The sequence below is a fragment of the Schistocerca gregaria genome, chromosome 6, assembly GCF_023897955.1.
Source record: "Schistocerca gregaria isolate iqSchGreg1 chromosome 6, iqSchGreg1.2, whole genome shotgun sequence".
Taxonomy (NCBI): Eukaryota; Metazoa; Arthropoda; class Insecta; order Orthoptera; family Acrididae; genus Schistocerca; species Schistocerca gregaria.
Window position 1 is genome coordinate 503,797,699 of NC_064925.1, and position 24,071 is coordinate 503,821,769.

Genomic DNA, 24,071 nt, shown 5'->3' on the forward strand with positions numbered 1-24,071 from the left:
AAGGTTTCCACGACCGTGGTACTTGATCGTCGGGAGTATGTGGCTGAGGGACTGCGTCAGCTTTTAGACAACTCTACATACAAAGTTTGCCAAGGTAATCTCATTCCTGATGTCCAGGCGGAGCTTCAAGGAATCCTCAGAACCTTAGGCCCCCTACAGAACCTTTCACCTGACTCCATCAAACTCCTGACCCCACCGACACCTCGCACTCCTACCTTCTACCTACTTCCTAAAATTCACAAACCCAAACATCCCGGCCGCCCCATTGTAGCTGGTTACCAAGCCCCCACAGAACGTATCTCTGCCTACGTAGATCAACACCTTCAACCCGTTACATGCAGTCTCCCATCCTTCATCAAAGACACCAACCACTTTCTTGAATGCCTGGAATCCTTACCCAGTCTGTTACCCCCGGAAACCATCCTTGTAACCATTGATGCCACTTCCCTATACACAAATATCCCGCACGTCCTGGGCCTCACTGCAATGGAGCACTTCCTTTCACGCCGATCACCTGCCACCCTACCTAAAACCTCTTTCCTCGTCACCTTAGCCAGCTTCATCCTGACCCACAACTTCTTCACTTTTGAAGGCCAGACATACCAACAATTAAAGGGAACAGCCATGGGTACCAGGATGGCCCCCTCGTATGCCAACCTATTTATGGGTCGCTTAGAGGAAGCCTTCTTGGTTACCCAAGCCTGCCAACCCAAAGTTTGGTACAGATTTATTGACGACATCTTCATGATCTGGACTCACAGTGAACAACTACTCCTGAATTTCCTCTCCAACCTCAACTCCTTTGGTTCCATCAGATTCACCTGGTCCTACTCCAAATCCCATGCCACTTTCATTGACGTTGACCTCCATCTGTCCAATGGCCAGCTTCACACATCCGTCCACATCAAACCCACCAACAAGCAACAGTACCTCCATTATGACAGCTGCCACCCATTCCATATCAAACGGTCCCTTCCCTACAGCCTAGGCCTTCGTGGCAAACGAATCTGCTCCAGTCCTGAATCCCTGAACCATTACACCAACAACCTGAAAACAGCTTTCGCATCCCCGACCTGCTACAGAAGCAAATAACCAGAGCCACTTCCTCATCTCCTCAAACCCAGAACCTCACACAGAAGAACCCTAAAAGTGCCCCACTTGTGACAGGATACTTCCCGGGACTGGATCAGATTCTGAATGTGGCTCTCCAGCAGGGATACGACTTCCTAAAATCCTGCCCCGAAATGAGATCCATCCTTCATGAAATCCTCCCCACTCCACCAAGAGTGTCTTTCCGCCGTCCACCTAACCTTCGTAACCTCCTGGTTCATCCCTATGAAATCCCCAAACCACCTTCCCTACCCTCTGGCTCCTACCCTTGTAACCGCCCCCGGTGTAAAACCTGTCCTATGCACCCTCCCACCACCACCTACTCCAGTCCTGTAACCCGGAAGGTGTACACGATCAAAGGAAGAGCCACGTGTGAAAGCACCCACGTGATTTACCAACTGACCTGCCTACACTGTGACGCTTTCTATGTGGGAATGACCAGCAGCAAACTGTCCATTCGCATGAATGGACACAGGCAGACAGTGTTTGTTGGTAATGAGGATCACCCTGCAGCTAAACATGCCTTGGTGCACGGCCAGCACATCTTGGCACAGTGTTACACCGTCCGGGTTATCTGGATACTTCCCACCAACACCAACCCATCCGAACTCTGGAGATGGGAACTCGTCCTTCAGTATATCCTCTCTTCTCGATATCCGCCAGGCCTCAACCTCCGCTAATTTCAAGTTGCCGCTGCTCATACCTCACCTGTCTTTCAACAACTGCTTTGCCTCTCTACTTCCGCCTCGACTGACATCTCTGCCCGAACTCTTTGCCTTTACAAATGTCAGCTTGTGTCTGTGTATGTGCGGATGGATATGTGTGTGTGTGTGTGTGAGTGTACACCTGTCCTTTTTTCCCCCTAAGGGAAGTCTTTCCGCTCCCGGGATTGGAATGACTCCTTACCCTCTCCCTTAAAACCCACATCCTTTCGTCTTTCCCTCTCCTTCCTGAAGAAGCAACCATCGGTTGCGAAAGCTAGCAATTCTGTGTGTGTGTTTGTGTGTTTTGTTCATGTGCCTATCTGCCGGCGCTTTCCCGCTTGGTAAGTCTTGGAATCTTTGTTTTTAATATATTTTTCCCATGTGGAAGTTTCTTTCTATTTTATTTACATCATCATTAATTTGAACCCAACAATTATATATACATAATTAAGTTAATATGGAACCCTCGTAGCATGAGTCCGTCTGGCACTTATGTGGATTGTCAGCCTCATCATTCCTATTCTCTTAATATATATTTACTTTGTACTCTGTCATGATTACCTCTGGACTGTAGATGGAACAGTGCACACCAATGTGCAATTGTTAACCTCCTACTCTGTTGGACGCATCTCTCTTCATCTTTGTCATGTTTCATCCTCACATGAGGTGAGTCCCACTCATCCTGAGATCTGAGTGATCTGACTTTCCTTTTTAGCCTTCCCCATCCAAACCCTCTCTCCTCCTAGAGGATGGAAAATATAGTTTCAAAAGCTAGGCTAGTGTCATGTAATTTTATGCATGTATTGGCAGTACTAAATTTTCACATCTGAAGATACACCAGCAATTATGTCTCATCATTTTATAGTTTTCCCAAGTGAATTTTTCACTGTGTACTTGCTCTCATTAACAGATCTCTATGTGACAGATTTTGAAGGATGCGTAAAGTAGGCTTATACAGAAGTAAGCCCCATAAGATTTATTTGATACCTCTTAAACACTGTCCTTTTGGCTATGATTTATCCTAATGTTTTTTCTGCATTTGAGTTAGTGATTGAGGATTTAGAAGGACACAACTTCTGTAATGATGAAACCAATGAGTGGCATGTGTGCTATATTCATCTGTTTTTTTCCTCTTCAGTGAAAGGATCTAGAAGCTGTCTGTTGGAAAAGCTATTTGTATTGAAGGAGACTTTGTAGAATAATTGCAGACTGCTGTTTTTCTTTGTTTGTCATCAGCAGGTTCAATAAGAACAGTCCTGTTTTATGTTCAATTTCAAATTCTTACATGTACTATTGTAATATTTATGCTTACCATAATTATATTGTAAAATCAATTTAGACTGTGTGTACTGTTGTAAAAAAGTGGAAACATTTACTAGAGTTTCTTATTATTCACAGTTACGTGACCTCAAGGCTGTTGGTATTAAGTTCTTTCATGTCCTCTACCCCAAAGAAAAGAAAAGCCTGTTAAAAGAATGTGAGTAAAATTTCCTTACTGCATGTTTGTAAATCTCTCGTATATATTTTTTCATTACAATCTCTGAAATTAATTTCAGGGGATCTTTGGGGACCATTACTTCTCTGCACTTTTATGGCTATGTAAGTAATTAGTTTAAATAAAGTAAAATGCAGAAAGGGAAATAAGCATACTTCATTTACTAAAATTTTATGAAAAATATTATACGAAAATGGAAGTAAATATTGAGCCTAACTGCATAAAGCTAAATATTGAGAGTTCAGAATAGTTTGAAATCACTACTTCAAGGAATAAAAAATCCAGGATGGAATAACAATAATATTTTTGTTACTTCATCAAGAGCTTTTCTTTACTATTTGCCTTTTGTGTGTCTGGAATATAATATCTGTTCCATTACATTTGAATCTTTGCCTTACTTTCTGTAATGTGTCCATTTAGTGTCATTTTGTTGATTGTAAGTACAAAAGTGAAGGCTACCAGTTCAGTTATTGGTTTGGAATAACTGTCAGCCATATCACAGTTTCCATTTTCGTGAATTGAACATTTTTATCACTTCACATTCAGGTATATGGATCATTTATTTGACTCTCCTGTGTAAGTTTTGCATTGAATTTGCACATTATTATACTATACATATTATTTGCTGCAGCTGATGACAAATTGTAGCTTTGAGTCATTCCATGTGGAGAACTCAAATGCCATAACTGGTAGCACACTGCCTTGGAAATGGTAGGGACCTGGGTTCAAATCTTGATCACAACACACAGTCTTAACTTTCGCATATAATCATTGCACATTGTTTGTAATTCGTATTTATTGTTCATTCTTCATTCAACATTACTTCTATTTAGGATTCTTCAAGGCTCATCTGAAGTGGCAAATGATTCAAAAGATGGAGGGCCAGAATTTGCAGAGGTTTTTGTGATTGTCTGGATTGGATCAATGATAGTAACAGTGAATTCAAAGCTCCTTGGGGGAAATATGTGAGTACAGTGTGGCTTCATGTAACTCTTTCGCCTAATATTCATTTCATGTCTGCTATTTAATTGTTGTTTGTTTATTTATTTATGTGCTTTACCAAATTTAATATTAAAGCACCAGGAAACATATGATCATTGTGAAGACAGTTATAAAAAATTGCTCTTTTTTGTTATTAAATGCTCTGCCTCGATGATGATATGTCTCAACTAATTATAATTCGTATCTGAAATTGACTTTTAATCATTAGAATTTTAGCCCAACTAATAAACATAAATGTTCCAACATCTTAGACCATGTTGAAACACTGCTAATACAGGTTGATTTTGTAGGTAGTAGGTATTTATTCACCCCCCCACCCCCAATGATCCATGGACCTTGCCATTGGTGGGGAGGCTTGTGTGCCTCAGCGATACAGTGATAAACAGTTAGCCGTACTGTAGGTGCAACCACAATGGAGGGATATCTGTTGAGAGGCCTGACGAGCATGTGGTTCTTGAAGAGGGGCAGCAGCCTTTACAGCAGTTGCAGGGGCAACAGTCTGGATGAATGACTGATCTGGCCTTGTAACACTAACCCAAACGGCCTTGCTGTGCTGGTACTGCAAACGGCTGAAAGCAAGGGGAAACCACAGTCGTAATTTTTCCCGAGGGCATGCAGCTTTACTGTATGGTTAAAGGATGATGGCATCCTCTTGCGTAAAATATTCCCGAGGTAAAATAGTCCCCCATTCTGATCTCCGGGCGGGGACTAATCAAGAGAATGTCATTATCAGGAGAAAGAAAACTGGTGTTCTACGGATTGGAGCGTGGAATGTCAGATCCCTTAATCGGGCAGGTAGGTTAGAAAATTTAAAAATTGCAATGGATAGATTAAAGTTAGATATAGTGGGAATTAGCGAAGTTCGGTGGCAGGAGGAACAAGACTTTTGGTCACGTGAATACAGGGTTATAAATACAAAATCAAATAGGGGTAATGCAGGAGTAGGTTTAATAATGAATTTAAAAAAAATAGGAGTGTGGGTAAGCTACTACCAACAGCATAGTGAATGCATTATTGCAGCAAAGATAGACACGAAGCCCACACCCACCACAGTAGTAAAAGTTTATTTGCCAACTAACTCTGCAGATGACGAAGAGATTGATCAAATGTATGATGAGATAAAAGAAATTATTCAGACAGTGAAGGGAGATGAGGATTTAATAGTCATGGTAGACTAGAATTCAATAGTAGGAAAAGGAAGAGTAGGAAAAGTAGTAGGTGAATATGGAATGGGGGTAAGGAATGAAAGAGGAAGCCGCATGGTAGAATTTTGCACAGAGCATAACTTAATTGTAGCTAACACTTGGTTCAAGAATCATGAAAGAAGGTTGTATACATGGAAGAGGCCTGGAGACACTGGAAGGTTTCAGATAGATTATATGATAATAAGACAGAGATTTAGAACCAGGTTTTAAATTGTAAGATATTTCCAGGGGCAGATGTGGCCTCTGAACTGTTGATTAAAACCGAAGAAACTGCAAAAAGATAGGAATTTAAGGAGATGGGACCTGGATAAACTGAAAGAACCAGAGGTTGTAGAGAGTTTCAGAGAGAGCATTAGGGAACGACTGACAAGAATGGGGGAAAGAAATACAGTAGATGAAGAGTGGGTAGCTTTGAGAGATGAAATAGTGAAGGCAGCAGAGGCTCAAGTAGGTAAAAAGACGAGGGCTAGTAGAAATCCGTGGGGAACAGAAGAAATATTGAATTTAATTGACGAAAAGAGAAAATATAAAAATGCAGTAAATGAAGCAGGCAAAAAGAAATAAAAATGTCTCAAAAATGAGATTGACAGGAAGTGCAAAATGCCTAAGCAGGGATGGCTAAAAGATAAATGTAAGGATGTAGAGGCATATATCACTAGGGGTAAAGTAGTATCTGCGTACAGGAAAATAGAGAGACCTATGGTGAAAAGAGAACCACTTGCATGAATATCAAGAGCTCAGACGGAAACCCAGTTCTAAGCAAAGAAGGGAAAGCAGAAAGGTGTAAGGGGTATATAGAGGGTCCATACTAGTAAGCTTTCAGCCAAAAAAGGCCTTCATCCAAATTAGACAACATACACATATACACTCATGTGAACGCAGCTTCCATGCATGTGACCACAGTCTCTGGCTGCCAAGACCTCTAATTCGGTAGAAGGCCTTTTTGATGTGAAAACTTAGTGTTTGACAGCCTTTCTGTTGTGCCTATCTGCCACTCAGCATCTCTGCTATACGGTGAGTAGCAATCTATCTTTTTCATAATATTGTCATTACTCCATCCTGGATTTTCCATTGTTTCATTCATTTATTCACTCATTTATACATTCTTCCTTCATGTTCCACTCCCAGATCTTGCCATGAAGGTGATCCTTAATAGATGTGGTCTGAGTCTATACATTAACAAAAGGCACAATAATATTCACAATAAACTATCACTATAAGTTTAATATTATTCATGATTGTGCTAGCTTAATTTAATCAAGGAAATCTGAAAGAAATCTGTTGCTTTGGCAAAAGCTGCAGCTTCGTTAGTTATATTTATCAGGGAGGTGTATTCGTGCTTTCCACACGAAACACAATCAGCCAGGGCTTCGTACAGTTATGTCACTGGGGAGAGAGGGCAGCACAAAGTCTGCAAGTAATGCTTGTTTAGTATGTGGGTAGGGTCATTGTTTGTGTTATAATTATTACTTTTTCACTGAAAACTGAATTGCCAATGAAACAAATCAGAACAGGCATTGCTAGTTGTAAGAACATACCTACTTGGGATGTTATGAGTTACTGTTTCTTGAAAAAGTTACTGTTCAGTGCATTTTGGTATCTTGGCGCAAATGAGAGCCTAAAATAAATGTTCGTTTTGCAAGGATATGCTCACACTGTTTCTTCCATGATGATTATATGTGAGATTTGAAAAATGAGCCATTAGGTCTGCCTCAAAGTAAGACATAGAAACCGCACATTGCCCCTTCACAGAATATATCCAGTTGAGAGATAAAATTCTGAATGCTGTAATAGATTTTAGCAACTTTGTTATAACATGTCATTTGTGGATATTAAATCGTATGTTTTTTACTAGTTAGTAATTGTATATCACTGAGAATCTGTAAGCACATACTTACAATTTTTTTTGCCTCTTGGTCATCACAAAAAGAGAGCATCACTTGGATGCAATACCTGTGTGAAAAAGTGTCTTAATGGCTTTATATTCATTATCTCTAGTAAATTAGAAACATTGACTTCGTAGGTAGCACTGAATGTACTTCACATTACACTATATTAGCGAAAGTAAGTAAAATGTGGACCCCAGGAAGCGACTAGTAGAAATAAAGTTAAGGCTAATGGCCATGCCATGTCATGTCTTGCAGAAGTTCATGAAATGAAACTTTAGACTGTTAATTATGATGTGAAAGTTATTTTGTCATCTCCTTTCATGTCAGAGCAGATTAGATGCTTACTGAGAAAGGAGAAGCATATTGTGTGGAACACAGTTTTCCACAGTTTTTAAATCTTCAGCTGGAATAGAGATAGTTGACAGACTTTAGTCCTCAGCAACTATTGCTCATTCATGTTTATGCAGTAGGTCCTAACTTATACTTTGAATACTGTGGGAATGTTGGTGATCGCAAAATCTGTACAAATAGTTGTCTGGACAATCTTTAATTAATCTAGCAGTCAATCTGTAAGAATGGTCCATGTTTCTTTGATCACCAACAAAACCAGTGGATGAGTTTACAGAAATAAAAAATTCTTTTTAAAATATCAAGAGACTTGCTCTTATTTCTACAATTGTAATGAAACAACCTTCAAAAACTTCTTAAAATATCCTGCATTAATAATAATAAAAAAGAATCACTCTTCTGATGATCCAATAGAACTTTTATTAAATTCTTTGTCAAAGTCATGACATCTGGTGAAATGAGTCCTTCATCTACTAACTGGTTCATTAGAAATTCCAGTAATGGCTACATCCAAGAATACTCACACTTTCCTGACACAGTCTGCAGGTATTAATTTCTCCAAGTTTGGAAGATGCTGATTCCACAACTGTTGTTCAATTAATCGAAAGCCTCTCCAGTTGTTTAATTAGAACTTTATTAAGTCCACACAAATGGTTTCAGCCTTTATGTTAGGCCGTTATCAAGCATATCTGACGCTACCAATGTTAATAGATAATATGGTGGGGATGTAGAATTTTTTTAAATAGGAGATAAGAGACAATGCTTATATATGTACAGCACTCATTCAGAAAGAATACACAACTTACATTATGCTGTAGACAAGAAATGACAGATGATAAAAACAGCTGTGCACTATTGTGTAAGGTAACATCAGTGGCGTTTTTTTTTTTTTATTAATTTTCTGACCATCTGATGTGAAACCTTCTTCTTCTTCTTCTTCTTCTTCTTCTTCCTGGCCTTGTCTCATGCCCTCACAGGGTCAGCATTTTATTTTGGTTTGGCACTGTTTGTGGCAGTGGGTGGCCAGATGCCCTTCTTGACACCACCACTTCCCAAGGGAAAAAATTAGTGTATTCCATGTGTCTGTGTCTAGTGTAATTTCAAGTACAGGTGTGACAATGTTTTCTAAATGTTTGCAAGTTATGTATGTAGTAACCAAGTAACACACAAAACTGATCCAAGTTACACAAATATCACTTTATTCATACCTCTGAACTATAGTGAAAATAGCCTCTCAGGACTCGACAAGTCACAGCACACTGATATGACCGATACAAACTAGAATAATTTAGAGAGAGACAGTCCGCACTGCTCCGCATGTATATATATGTGAGTCTCCGGTAGACTGCGCCGCACAGCGGCCTCCAGCGGCTGGCCCACATTGGTACAGTTGGTGACCAATTCAAACAAACATGTGTGTGACACTACTCTCAGTACACTCACACTCATACGCATTAGTAGCAGAATACAGCAATGTAACTGAGATGGGTCATGGGTACCAGTCCTGTATTCACCTTGTCATATGTGGGAAACAACATAAATAGTCACTGTGGGAACCACTTAAAACACACATCTAGGTTGGATGGCACAGCAGCCTACATCATTAATGCTAGAAACATAGGTTTGCCTTTCCTTAATCTTTCTTCTAAGATAAGTTGTAAGGTCAGTATTGCCTCACGTGTTCCAGTATTTCTACAGAATCCAAACTGATCTTCCCCGAGGTCGGCTTCTACCAGTTTTTCCATTCGTCTGTAAATAATTTGTGTTAGTATTTTGCAGCTGTGACTTATTAAACTGATAGTTCGGTAATCTGTCAACACCTGCATTCTTTGGGATTGGAATTATTATATTCTTCTTGAAGTCTGAGGGTATTTCGCCTGTCTCATACATCTTGCTCACCAAATGGTAGAGTTTTGTCAGGACTGGCTCTCCCAAGGCCGTCAGTAGTTCTAATGGAATGTACCAAAGCTAAAATTTATAGTTGTTTATGATTGATACAAAAAATACAGTACCCAGAAACAACATTGGAGTCAGCACTTAGCACGGCAGAGAACTGTAGTCTGCAGCACTGCTGTCTTCCTGGTGATGTCAGGGGGTGCTGATCAGTAGCAGCATATTATCTGAGACTGGCAGCCTGCTAAATTTCTACCTATCTCAATGTTTAATAGCTTTTGGTTACCTTAGCTCAATATTTACTTTGGTATTTTTCAAATAAAATAAAAAAGAACAAATAAAAACCTATAAATCCACCGAGCGGGGTGGCGCAGTGGTTAGACGCTGGACTCGCATTCGGAAGGACGACGGTTCAATCCCGCGTCCGGCCATCCTGATTTAGGTTTTCCATGATTTCCCTAAATCACTCCAGGCAAATGCCGGGATGGTTCCTCTGAAAGGGCACGGCCGACATCCTTCCCCAATCCGATGAAACCGATGACCACACTGTCTGGTCTCCTTCCCCAAACAACCAAACCAAACCTATAAATCCAGAATACCATGTGCAGTACAGTACTACTGCTGAAACTGTGTCCATACCATTTTGCCTGGGGCCAGACTTTAAGAGGCTCTTATATTTGATACATGGTTGTTTACATTCTGTAGTCTAATAGAACTGCACCTTAATTAGAACATGTAGGAATATGGTGAGTTAGTTGTTTTAAAAATCTTTGTAATGTTGTGAGAATTATGATCATCATTATCATTTAAGACTGATTATGCCTTTCAGCGTTCAGTCTGGAGCATAGCCCCCTTATAAAATTCCTCCACGATCCCCTATTCAGTGCTAACATTGGTGCCTCTTCTGATGTTAAACCTATTACTTCAAAATAATTCTTAACCGAATCCAGGTGCCTTCTCCTTGGTCTGCCCCGACTCCTCCTACCCTCTACTGCTGAACCCATGAGTCTCTTGGGTAACCTTGCTTCTCCCATGCGTGTAACATGACCCCACCATCTAAGCCTGTTCGCCCTGACTGCTACATCTATAGAGTTCATTCCCAGATTTTCTTTGATTTCCTCATTGTGGACACCCTCCTGCCATTGTTCCCATCTACTAGTACCTGCAATCATCCTAGCTACTTTCATATCCGTAACCTCAACCTTGTTGATAAGGTAACCTGAATCCACCCAGCTTTCGCTCCCATACAACAAAGTTGGTCGAAAGATTGAACGGTGCACAGATAACTTAGTCTTGGCACTGACTTCCTTCTTGCAGAAGAGAGTAGATCGTAGCTGAGCGCTCAATGCATTAGCTTTGCTACACCTCACTTCCAGTTCTTTCACTATGTTGCCATCCTGTGAGAATATGCATCCTAAGTACTTGAAACCGTCCACCTGTTCTAACTTTGTTCTTCCTATTTGCCACTCAATCCATTTATATTTCTTTCCCACTGACATTACTTTCGTTTTGGAGATGCTAATCTTCATACCATAGTCCTTACATTTCTGATCTAGCTCTGAAATATTACTTTGCAAACTTTCAATCGAATCTGCCATCACAGCTAAGTCATCCGGATATGCAAGACTGCTTATTTTGTGTTCACATATTTTAATCTCACCCAGCCAGTCTATTGTTTTCAACATATGATCCATAAAGTGATCCATAAATAATATGAACAACAGTGGCAACAGGTTGCAGCCTTGTCTTACCCCTGAAACTACTCTGAACCATGAACTCAATTTACCGTCAACTCTAACTGCTGCCTGACTATCCATGTAAAGACCTTTAATTGCTTGCAAAAGTTTGCCTCCTATTCCATAATCTCGTAGAACAGACAATAACTTCCTCCTAGGAACCCAGTCATATGCCTTTTCTAGATCTATAAAGCATAGATGCAATTCCCTGTCCTACTTATAACACTTCTCCATTATTTGTCGCAAGCTAAAGATCTATCCTGACAACCTCTAAGAGGCCTAAATCCACACTGATTTTCATCCAATTGGTCCTCAACTAATACTTGCACTTTCCTTTCAACAATACCTGAGAAGATTTTACCCACAACGCTGATTAAAGAGATACCTCTGTAGTTGTTACAATCTTTTCTGTTTCCATGTTTAAAGATTGGTGTGATTACTGCTTTTGTCCAGTCTGATGGAACCTGTCCCGACTCCCAGGCTATTTCAATTATCCTGTGTAGCCATTTAAGACCTGACATTCCACTGTATTTGATGAGTTCCGACTTAATTTCATCCATCCCAGCTGCTTTATTGCACTGCAATTTATTGACCATTTTCTCCACTTCCTCAAATGTGATCCTATTTCTGTCATCATTCTTATACCATTCTACCTCGAAATCTGAAACATTACTGATTGTATTTTCACCTACATTGAGCAACTCTTCAAAATATTCCCTCCATCTGCCCAAGGCATCCACAGGATTCACCAGCAGTTTTCCTGACCTGTCCACAATACTTGTCATTTCCTTCTTACCTCCCTTTCGAAGACTGCTAATTACACTCCAGAATGTATTTTTTCCAGCAGCTTGACCCATAGTCTCCAACCTGTTTCCAAAGTCTTCCCAAGATTTTGTGGTGTCACCGCCAGACACCATACTTGCTAGGTGGTAGCCTTTAAATCGGCCGCGGTCCGGTAGTATACGTCGGACCCGCGTGTCGCCACTATCAGTGATTGCAGACCGAGCGCCGCCACATGGCAGGTCTAGAGAGACTTCGTAGCACTCGCCCCAGTTGTACAGCCGACTTTGCTAGCGATGGTTCACTGACTTCTACGCTCTCATTTGCCGAGACGATAGTTAGCATAGCATTCAGCTACGTTATTTGCTACAACGTAGCAAGGCGCCAGTGTATCCGCACTAATGATATTGTAAATCATGTACCATAAAGAGCGACGTTCTCCATTAATGGATTAATGTTAAGTATTCCACCAGCTACGTCCGTTTTTCTCAATTCTAATTCCCTTGTCATGTTCCAGACCTCATGCCAGCCTGCGTGAGATAAAACGCATGCATTTCGGCCTCCTTTAGGAACATGGTTGGCTCTCCTGCCAACCACAAAAGATTTCTCCTTGGATGCTGCAATTATCTGTTTGGCTTTGTTTCTTTCTTCAACATAACTTTCTCTGTCTACCTGAGTTCTAGTATGTAGCCATTTTTGATACGCCTTCTTCTTCCTTTTACAGGCTGCCGTGACTGTGTCATTCCACCAAGCCGTTTGCTTCTTCCTGCTTTTACACACTACTGTTCCAAGACATTCTTTAGCCACTTCTAGTACTGTGTCCCTGTACCTTGTTCATTCCTTTTCCAATGACTGTAATTGACTACATTCAACTAACTGGTACCTTTCTGAGATCGCTGTTATGTACTTGTGCCTGATTTCCTTATCCTGAAGTTTCTCCACTCTTATCCTGCTACATATGGACCTGACCACTTGCACTTTCGGCCTCGCAATCCCAACTTCACTGCAGATGAAATAATGATCAATGTCATCAAAGAATCCCCTGAATACACGTGTGTCCCTCACAGCCTTCCTGAATTCCTGATCTGTTGTTATATAGTCAATGACAGATCTGGTTCCCCTGCCTTCCCAAGTATATCGGTGAATGTTCTTATGTTTAAAAAAAGAGTTTGTGATTACTAAGCCCATACTGCCACAGAAATCCAAGAGTTGTTTCCCGTTCCTGTTGGCCTCCATATCCTCTCCAAATTTACCCATAACTTTTTCATACCCTTCTGTTCGATTTCCAATCCTGGCGTTAAAATCACCCATGAGCAGAACACTGTCCTTGTCCTTCACTCTAACAACTACATCACTGAGTGCCTCATAAAAACTATCCATCTTATCTTGATCTGTCCCTTCACAATGTGAATATACTGACACAATCCTAATTTTCTTGCTAGACACTGTCAAATCTATCCACATCAGTCGTTCGTTTACATACTTTATTGCAACTACGCTGGGTTCCATTTCTTTCCTGATGTAAAGCCCTACACCCCATTGTGCTATTCCTGCTTTGACTCCTGACAGGTAGACCTTGTATTCTCCCACTTCCTCTTCTTTCTCACCTCTTACCCGAATGTCACTAGCAGCTAAAACGTCCAGCCCCATCTTACTTGCAGCCTCTGCCAGCTGTTCCTTCTTCCCAGAGTAGCCCCCATTGATATTAATAGCTCCCCATCTCATTACCATTTGTTTGCCAAGTCGTATCATAGGAGTCCCCGGTTTGTCAGTTAGAGGTGGGACTCTGTCACCTACCAAGGTCCGAGGCATTTTGCTCTGATTGTTGCCAGCATCATATTTAAAGTACCAGGGGAGCAGGTTGCTAGCCTTACTTGCCCTGAGTCCCATTGGGTATTACCCCTAACAGTTGAGGGACTAACCGGTGGATTTGGTAGTATTTGCCGTATAATCACAAAGGTGACCACGACTCAGAATATGTCCGAGATGCCCACCCTTATTCCAAAGTAACTGGTATCCCGACTGCCGGGACCACTTACTTGGCCACTCATACATTGCCCGTGGTTCATGAACTAGGACATGACTACAGGAACCCACACCATGAACCATTATGATACGATTCAGAATTACTAAAAATTTTAGGGATGCTTCATTGTATTCAGTTCAGGATGGTCCAGCCATTACTGGTCTCATAGCTGGATGTCGTTGAAGGTGGTAGTAGTGGCAACATGATTTATTCAGCTGAATTCATACTGTCGGTCTGGACAGAGTCCTAGTGGCATGTGAGGACCCTGGGCACAGATGCGTGCTGAGCTAAGTATTTGGCAGTAGGAGGTGGGCGTCAGGCTGGGGAAGGCTGATGTAACAAATGAGCAGTGTCTGCACCTCTGTTAGTGTAGAGCTGCGTCAGGCCTGCAATCAGTAGGTGCAGAGCGGCAGAAACCTTGGGTGTGGACTGACGATGCCATTAAGCATTGATGTAGAGACCAGCCATCAGCTTGTAGCAGGTCAATTACACGAGGCAACCAAGCATAGGCAACAAACCAAGGACCCCTGGAAGGCAACCTGGAGTCAGTTGACATGAACCAGCAGTTGTCTCCAGTTAAAATGTTCCAGTTCAGGTCTTGGCAGTGTCAGGGCTAGGCACAGTCCATAGACAAGCGGATAACAAGGCAGCATTTAGTTGTACTTCAGAGTATATGGCCCATATTAGGTCTACAGCAGGTGTGGGTTACTTCTTGGTCTTGGTAGCTGTAGGGTCTGGGTGGCCTGTATTTATACTGGTCCATCTTAAATTTATTGTGAAAAGGCATTGCTTTCACTCATGTCCAAGTCCAGCAACAGTTGACAGGGGCCAGAATGTTGTAATCTGCACTTGGCAGAGTGGAGGCTTTCTTTCACCTTGCCAGCTCAGGCATTTTTATGTCACAGGCAGCAGAATATGGTGAGCTGCCTCCCATCATTATCTGGCTGCAGACCATTGACACTAATTTGGAAAGTTACTGGTGTAACTGTTGCCTCGTAACTGAAGGTAATTGTTAGCCAAGTCTGCCCCTCCCTCTACCCCATTTTTATTATTTTGTTCTTCCAGATGAGGAATAGGATAAATGTCTATTTGTGATTAGGCCTTCATGGTTGATCTGAAACTTGCACAGGTTTGAACTGTTACTAATGGAGTTGACCATTCATTGGATGTTACTGATTCTGTAACACTTTCATTTAGCAGCCTGTCTAATTCCAATTTGACAGCTTTTCAGTATGCAAACTGCATATGTTGGTGTAGGTATAAATGTGGAACTGAGTTCTGTAGAAAATATTATGTGAGCTTCAAAGTTATTTGGACAGGTTGATCCAAGGCAAAATATTGGTGGGAATTCATGGTCTATAAAATTATCAGTTTCCTGACAGCAGCAGATGCGCCTAGAATAAAAGTATTCTCAGCTGAAGAGCTGCTTGGGACAGAAAATGGGTTTGTTCTGACTACTTATTGAAAGATTCTACCTGAACTTGACCTTTTATGGGGGTTTGTTGGTTGTATGTGTGACTGATCAGCTATGTTGATGGCAACAACAGAAAACTTGAAAGTTAAATAAATTGATGAGAAGTTTCAGAAAGTGAAGCCTCAATTACTGCTTGAAATTAAACTTCCTATTGTTAGGTTTTGTGGAGGGGGACTACATGCTAATTGCAACTCATTGAGCTCATTTGTGCTAAAAGACAGAGGACACAGACATTTGTGTGGTTGGATTTCAAAGTTTCAACAAACCTTAATGATATATTTCCATTTTAAGTTGGTCAAGTTCCCAGAGATGTGGCTAATCAGCCTGAGTGAGTTTTCTGAAAAATGCCAAGTTCCCACAGATGCGGCTAATCAACCCTAGTGAGTTTTCTGAAACACGTCAAACATGATGATAGCATGCATATATGCTGAAGAGCCAAAGAAACTGGTACACCTGCCTAATATCGTGTAGGGACCCCGCGAGCATGCAGAAGTGCTGCAGTGTGACACGGTGTGGACTTGACTGATTTCTGAAGTAGTGCTGGATGGAATTAATACCATGAATCCTGCAGGGCTGTCCATAAATCCATAAAAGGACGAGAGGGTGATTTCTTCTGAACAGCATGCTGCGAAGCATCCCAGATATGCTCAATAATGTTCACGTCTGGGGTGTTTGGTGGCCAGTGAAAGTGTTTAAACTCAGAAGATTGTTCCTGGAGCCACTCTGTAGCAATTTTGGACATTGGGGTGTTGCATTGTCCTGCTGGAATTGCCCAAGTCCGTTGGAATGCACCACGGACATGATTGGCTGCAGGTGATCAGACAAGATGCTTATGTACATGTCACCTGTCCGCCGTATCTAGCAGTACCAAGGGTCCCATATAACTCCAATTGCACATGCCCAACACCATTACCGAGCCTCCACCAGCTTGAACAGTCCACTGCTGGGTCCCTGGATTCATGAGGTTGTCTCCATGCCCGTACATGTCGATCTACTCGATACAATTTGGAATAAGACTCGTCTGACCAGGCAACATGTTTCCAATCATCAGCAGACCAATTTCGGTGTTGACGGGCCCAGATGAGGCTAAAGCTTTGTGTCACACAGTCATCAGGGGCTCCTGCCCTTATTGATGATGTTTCGTTGAATGGTTCAAACGCTGATACATGCTGATGGACCTGTACTGAAATCTGCAGCAATTTGTGGCAGGGTTGCACTTCTGTCACCCTGAACAATTCTCATCAGTTGTTGTTGGTCCCATTCTTGCAGAATTCTTTTCTGGATGCAGCGATGTCGGAGATTTGATGTTTGACTGGTTTCCTGATATTCTCAGTACATTCGTGAAATGGTTGTACGGGAAAATCTCCACTTCATCGCTACCTCGAAGATGCTGTGTCCCATCGCTTGTGCGCTGACTATAACACTATATTCAAACTCGCTTAAATCTTGATAACTTACCATTGTAGCAGCAGTAACTGATCTAACAACTACACCAGACACTTTTTGTCTTATATAGGCGTTTCTGACTGCAGTTTCTTTGGTGCTTCAGTGTGTAATGATGAGAGTTGTTGGCAGGAAGTGATTCTACTGCAGATTTGGAAAAAAAATCAAACAATGGAAAATCAAGGCTGGACTGTAACAATATTATGATAAGGAAAGTTGTTACTCACCATATAGTGGAGATGCTGAGTCACAGATAGGCACAACAAAAAGACTCTCACAATTATAGCTTTTGGCCATTAAAGCCTTCATGAACAATAGAAAAGACATACGTGCACACCCATGTGTACAAACACACACACACACACACACACACACACACACACACACACACACGCCTTTAGTCTCAGGCAACTGAAACCACCACTTTCAGTTGCCTGAGACTACAGTTTTGTGTGTGTGTGTGTGTGTGTGTGTGTGTGTGTGTGTGTGTGTGTTGTTGACAAAGGCCTTATTGGCCAAAAGGGTTTGGATAACATTGACAAACAACACAGTGATGGGCATCAAAAGCTGTAGCATTTAGGCATGTCTTATGCTAGGGGATATTGGTTAGATTATTACACCTGGGATGTTCCTTGAAATTGGTTGGCTGTCTGAATTGTTTTGAATGCGTAGTGCAAATTATCTCATTTAGGTCATCAAGTTTTAATGCTTCATTGTGAATTTCCTGATTGGAAGTTAAGAAGTAACAATGTGTTATCAGTAAGTTATATATAGGAAAGTTTAAATTCTTTTTGCGCACAGGAAATTTTACTTCCTGCTAAGTCCATGAAAATTTGTGATCCACAAGCATGAGACTGGACTGATTACTTATGGTATTAATGATATTCTAACACCTATGGCATGTTGTTTATACAAATAAAAATAGTTGTTGTGGTCTTCAGTCTTGAGACTGCTTTGATGCAGCTCTATATGCTACTCTATCCAGTGCAAGCTTCTTCATCTGCCAGTACTTACTGCAACCTACATCCTTCTCAATCTGCTTATTGTATTCATCTCTCGGTCTCCCTCTATGATTTTTACCCTCCACGCTGCCCTACTATACTAAATTGGTGACCCCTTGATGCCTCAAAACATGTCCTACCAACCGATCACTACTTCTAGTCAAGTTGTGCCACAAATTTCTCTTCTCCCCAAATGTATTCAGTACCTCCTCACTAGTTATGTGATCTACCCATCTAATCTTCAGCATTTTTCTGTAGCACCACATTTCAAAACCTTCTTGTCCAAACTACTTATTGCCCATGTTTCACTTCCACACATGGCTACACTCCATACAAATACTTTCAGAAACGACTTCCTGACACTTAAATCTATACTCTCTTCTTCAGAAACGCTTTCCTTGCCATTGCGAGGCTACATTTTATATCCTCTCTACTTCGACCATCATCAGTTATTTTGCTCCCCAAATAGCAAAACTCTTTTACTACTGTAAGTGTCTCATTTCCTAATGTAATTCCCTCAGCATCACCTGATTTAATTCGACTACATTCCATTATCCTCGTTTTGCTTTTGTTGATGTTCATCTTATATCCTCTTTTCAAGACACTGTCCATTCCGTTCAACTGCCCTTCCAAGTCATTTGCTGTCTCTGACAGAATTACAATGTCATCGGCGTGCCTCAAAGTTTTATTTCTTCTCCATGGATTTAAATTCCTACTCCAAATTTTTCATTTGTTTCCTTTACTGCTTGCTCAATATACAGATTGATTAACATCGTGGAGAGGCTACAAACCTGTCTCACTCCCTTCCCAACCACTGCTGCCTTTTCATGTCCCTCAACTCTTATAACTGCCATCTGGTTTCTGTACGATTTGTAAATATCCTTTTGCTCCCTGTATTTTACCCTTGCCACCTTCAGAATTTGAAAGAGAGTATTCCACTCAACATTATGAAAAGCTTTCTCTGAGTCTACAAATGCTAGATACATAGGTTTGCTTTTTCTTAATCTAGCTTCTAAGATAAGTCATAGGGTTAGTATTGCCTCACGTTTTCCAATATTTCTGCGGAATCCAAACTGATCTTCCCTGAGGTCATCTTCTACCAGTCGTTCCATTTGTCTGTAAAGAATTTGCGTTAGTATTTTGCAGCCCTGACTTATTAAACTGATAGTTTGGTAATTTTCACATCTGTCAACGCCTGCTTTCTTTGGTATTGGAATTGGTTGGTTAAAATGGCTCTGAGCACTATGGGACTTAACTGCTCAGGTCATCGGTCCCCTAGAACATAGAAGTACTTAAACCTAACTGACCTAAGGACATCACACACATCAATGCCCGAGACAGGATTCGAACCTGCGACTATAGCGGTCGCGCAGTTCCAGACTGTAGCACCTAGAACCGCTCGGCCACTCCAGCCGGCCTATTGGAATTATTATATTCTTTTGAAGTCTAAGGGTATTTCGCCTTTCTCATACATTTTGCTCACCAGATGGTACAGTTTTGTCAGGACTGGCTCTCCCAAGGCTGTCAGCAGTTCTAATGGAATGTTGTCTACTCCCGGGGCCTTGTTCCAACTTGGGTGTTTCAGTGCTCTGTCAAACTCTTCACGTAGTATCCTATCTCCCATTTCATCTTCATCTACATCCTCTTCCATTTCCATAATATTGCCCTCAAGTACATCACTCTTGTATAGACCCTCCATATACTCCCTCCTCATTTCTCCTTTCCCTTGTTTCCTTAGAACTGGGTTTCTAGCTGAGCTCTTGATAATTATACAAGTGGTTCTCTTTTCTCCAAAGGTCTCTTTAATTTTCCTGTAGGCAGTATCTATCTTACCCGTAGTAAGATAAGCCTCTACATCCTTGCATTTGTCCTCTAGCCATCCCTGCTTAGCCATTTTGCACTTCCTTTCATCTAATTTTTGAGATGTTTGTATTCCTTTTTGCCTGCTTCATTTACTGCATTTTTATACTTTTTCCTTTCATCAATTACATTCAATCCTTCTTCTGTTACCCAAGGGTTTCTACTAGCCCTTGTCTTTTTAGCTACTTGAGCCTCTGCTACCTTTACTACTTCAACCCTCAAAGTCACCCATTCTTCTTCTACTGTATTTCTTTCCCCCATTCTTGTCAATTGTTCCCATATACTCTCCCTGAAATTCTGTACAACCTCTGGTTTAATCAGTTTATTCAGGTCCCATCTCCTTAAATTCCCACCTTTTTGCAGTTTCTTCAGTTTTAATCTACAGTTCATAACCAATAGTTTGTGGTCAGAGTCCACATCTGCCCCTGGAAATGTCTTACAATTTAAAACCTGGTTCCTAAATCTCTGTCGTACCATTATATAATCTATCTGATACCTTCTATTATCTCCAGGATTCTTCCATGTATACAACCTTCTTGTATGATTCTTGAACCAAGTGTTACCTATGATTAAGTTATGCTCTGTGCAAAATTCTACCAGCCAGCTACCTCTTTCATTTCTTACCACAATCCATATTCACTTACTATGTTTCATCTCTACCTTTTCTTACTATTGAATTCCAGTCACCCATGGCTATTCAATTTTGTCTCCCTTCACTAACTGAATAATTTATTTCACCATACATTTCTTCAATTTCTTCATCATCTGCAAAGCTAGTTGGCATATACACTTGTACTACTGTAGTAGGCATGGGCTTCGTGTCTATGTTGGCCACAATAAGGCATTCACTATGTTGTTTGTAATAGCTTACCTGCACTCCTATTTTTTTATTCATTATTAAACCTACTCCTGCATTACCCCTATTTGATTTTGTATTTATAACCCTGTATTCACGTGACCAAAAGTCTTGTTCCTCCTGCCACCGAACTTCGCTAATTCCCACTATATTTAACTTTAATCTATCCATTGCCCTTTTCAAATTTTCTAACCTACCTGCCCGATTAAGGGTTCTGACATTTCACGCCCAATTCGTAGAACACCAGTTTTCTTTCTTCTGATAATGACATTCTCTTGATTAGTCCCCGCCTGGAGATCCGAATGGGGGACTATTTTACCTCGGGAATATTTTACCCAAGAGGACGCCATCATCCTTTAACCATACAGTAAAGCTGCATGCACTTGGGAAAAATTACGGCTGTAGTTCCCCTTGCTTTCAGCCATTCACAGTACCAGCACAGCATGGCCGTTTGGGTTAGTGTTACAAGGCCAGATCAGTCAGTCATCCAGACTGTTGCCCCTGCAACTGCTGTAAAGGCTGATGCCCCTCTTCAGGAACCACACATTTGTCTGGCCTCTCAACAGATACCCATCTGCTGTGGTTGCACCTACTGTATGGCCATCTGTATCGCTGAGGCACGCAAGCCTCCCCACCGACGGCAAGGTCTGTGGTTCACGGGGAGGGGGGATAGAAATAGTAATTCAACCAAATTAGGCACACCAGCAGAAAACTTGACGAGTATCAACACTATGGAATTTATAACTTGATATCGCCGATAAGAGCAGAGGTGGGGGCAAAAACATGTATTTTCACTCTGTGCGATATAGGCTGCCCAGTGTGACAGGTGTGTCAGGAGTAGTATCTCCTGCTTATTTTCCCTTACATTGTTACTCAGCTTTACTCAAGTTGGGTAGTTCGTATGTTAACCATAGTGTGATGTGGTAGTGAAACGGTTAGCGTTTCTGCCAAGCAAGCAAGAAGACCCAGGTTTGAGTCCTGGCTGCAGCACAAATTTTAATTCATTTCTTCTGCTTCAGTCATTATCATAGATAAGGAAGAGACTTAAATGTCGCAGGGAAAAATATAATTATAAGACCTTCTGGACAACATTTATCATGAAACAACATATCCATCGGATTCTACGAGGTCAGTCGCCATTCAGTGTTATGGTGGTAACATCGTGCCCTTACGTCTGAATAATGGTCCTCTCTTTTTGATATTACACAGGGCATGCCCTGTCCTTCCTTGCTTTGGGCAACTCGTGCCTACTCTAGACCTTAGAAACATAATAGCCATTTAATTACTTTCAATGTGAGTTCATGAGAGATATCATAATTGCACTGTTGGTTATCTTAACTTGTTAAAGGTGGCAATAAAACAGGTTTTCCTATAATAGGTATTTTTGAATGCTGAGATGGCTTATTATACTACTTGGTAGGATATTATCCTTAGGACAGTTGCACCAACTTCGCTTCATGAGACTTCATCGTTGTTGGTGTTTTTTTTAAATGGCCATTCCTTTTCCAATGACATCCACAATAAAGACCCCCATTCATTGTTGTTGATAAGTGAATGACTCATCAGATTTGTACTCTGACCTTCCAGTAACAACACTCTAGTAACGACTTACAATTAAATGCTACAGGAATGGCCAAAAAACATTAATTTTAAATTTTTCTGACGAAAATTTGTTCTTTTAAACAGTTCATTTTCTTTTGATCCTCCAGAAATTATAGTGAGAGACGTGATTTTAAATTTAAACAATTGTCCATGGTATCATTTTTGATCCTAAACTTATGTAGTTGCCACACCTGGTGGTTCTGAAATTGCTGTCCCCCATAATACTCATTTTAAATTAAATCAGTCACAGGAGTTGGGGAGCATGTGAAACCCATGTGGTGCATCTAGTTTTCTCCATGTTTTGCAGTTGTGGATGTGACTGTATTAAATACACTGGAAATCCGAATAATTATGCCTTCAGTCACAAATTTTTGTATTTTATTAAATCACATGACACATTTCAGACCATGTGGATCCATCATCAGGTGCAAATCATGTTAATACATTATTTACTTCAGCTCTTGAGAGGGATGATGTGAAATGTATGTTCCTAAAGATCCAGAAAGAACATTTTTATCATTCCTCGATCTTTTGGAACATACATTTCACATCACCTTATTCAAAAGCAGAAGTAAATAATGTATTAAATTCATTTGCCTCTGGTGATGGATCCAAAGGGTCTGAAAAACATCATGCAGTGGAATAAAACCCAAAAATTTGTGACCAAAGGCATTCTCACTCACTCTTCATTTATTGTAGTTTTGTGAGCCCCTGTATTATTTTGTCGCAGTTGGTGAAAAACATATGGTGGTTTATGGATCAGATAGTTCATCTTACCTGTATATACTTGCAACAGTCCACCATGAAGTTACTACACTAGTGATATAAACCTTTAGTACATCCACCATTTCCAGGACACACAGGGTGTCAACTCCTCATGATGTAATGAGTCTACAGAATTTATGGAATCCCACAGATACCAGAGCATCCTACCATTGTTTGGTCTTCAATGGAATAACATTGTAACATCAGTAAATTTAAAGATCTCTGGAACCATAATGCACACAGTACATAATATACTATTGCTTGTCCCCACTTTTGCTAAGAAGGAGACAACACGGTATTCAGATTTTTTATTTTTGTGGCATGGGAAGTTCAGAACACAAATATCAATCATCTAAAGCAGTTAGATGCAGCTCTCAAAATTTCTTGGGAGAAAATCGACCTTGAAGTTTTCCAAGCATCTTTAATACACTCCTGGAAATTGAAATAAGAACACCGTGAATTCATTGTCCCAGGAAGGGGAAACTTTATTGACACATTTCTGGGGTCAGATACATCACATGATCACACTGACAGAACCACAGGCACATAGACACAGGCAACAGAGCATGCACAATGTCGCCAATAGTACAGTGTATATCCACCTTTCGCAGCAATGCAGGCTGCTATTCTCCCATGGAGACGATCGTAGAGATGCTGGATGTAGTCCTGTGGAACGGCTTGCCATGCCATTTCCACCTGGCGCCTCAGTTGGACCAGCGTTCGTGCTGGACGTGCAGACCGCGTGAGACGACGCTTCATCCAGTCCCAAACATGCTCAATGGGGGACAGATCCGGAGATCTTGCTGGCCAGGGTAGTTGAATTACACCTTCTAGAGCACGTTGGGTGGCACGGGATACATGCGGACGTGCATTGTCCTGTTG

The 24,071-nt window shown here is 41.1% G+C and overlaps 1 protein-coding gene across 2 annotated transcripts in view; it reads left to right on the forward strand.

Moving 5' to 3' along the window:
- Positions 1 to 24,071, forward strand: part of LOC126277917 (protein YIPF6) — a 76,963-nt gene that overhangs the window by 25,731 nt on the left and 27,161 nt on the right. For both annotated transcript variants that reach the window (XM_049977486.1, XM_049977487.1), the window contains exons 3-5: positions 3,213 to 3,291; positions 3,371 to 3,413; positions 4,143 to 4,274. In XM_049977486.1, the coding sequence (XP_049833443.1) occupies positions 3,213 to 3,291; positions 3,371 to 3,413; positions 4,143 to 4,274 (254 nt within the window). The remainder of the gene's footprint in view (positions 1 to 3,212; positions 3,292 to 3,370; positions 3,414 to 4,142; positions 4,275 to 24,071) is intronic.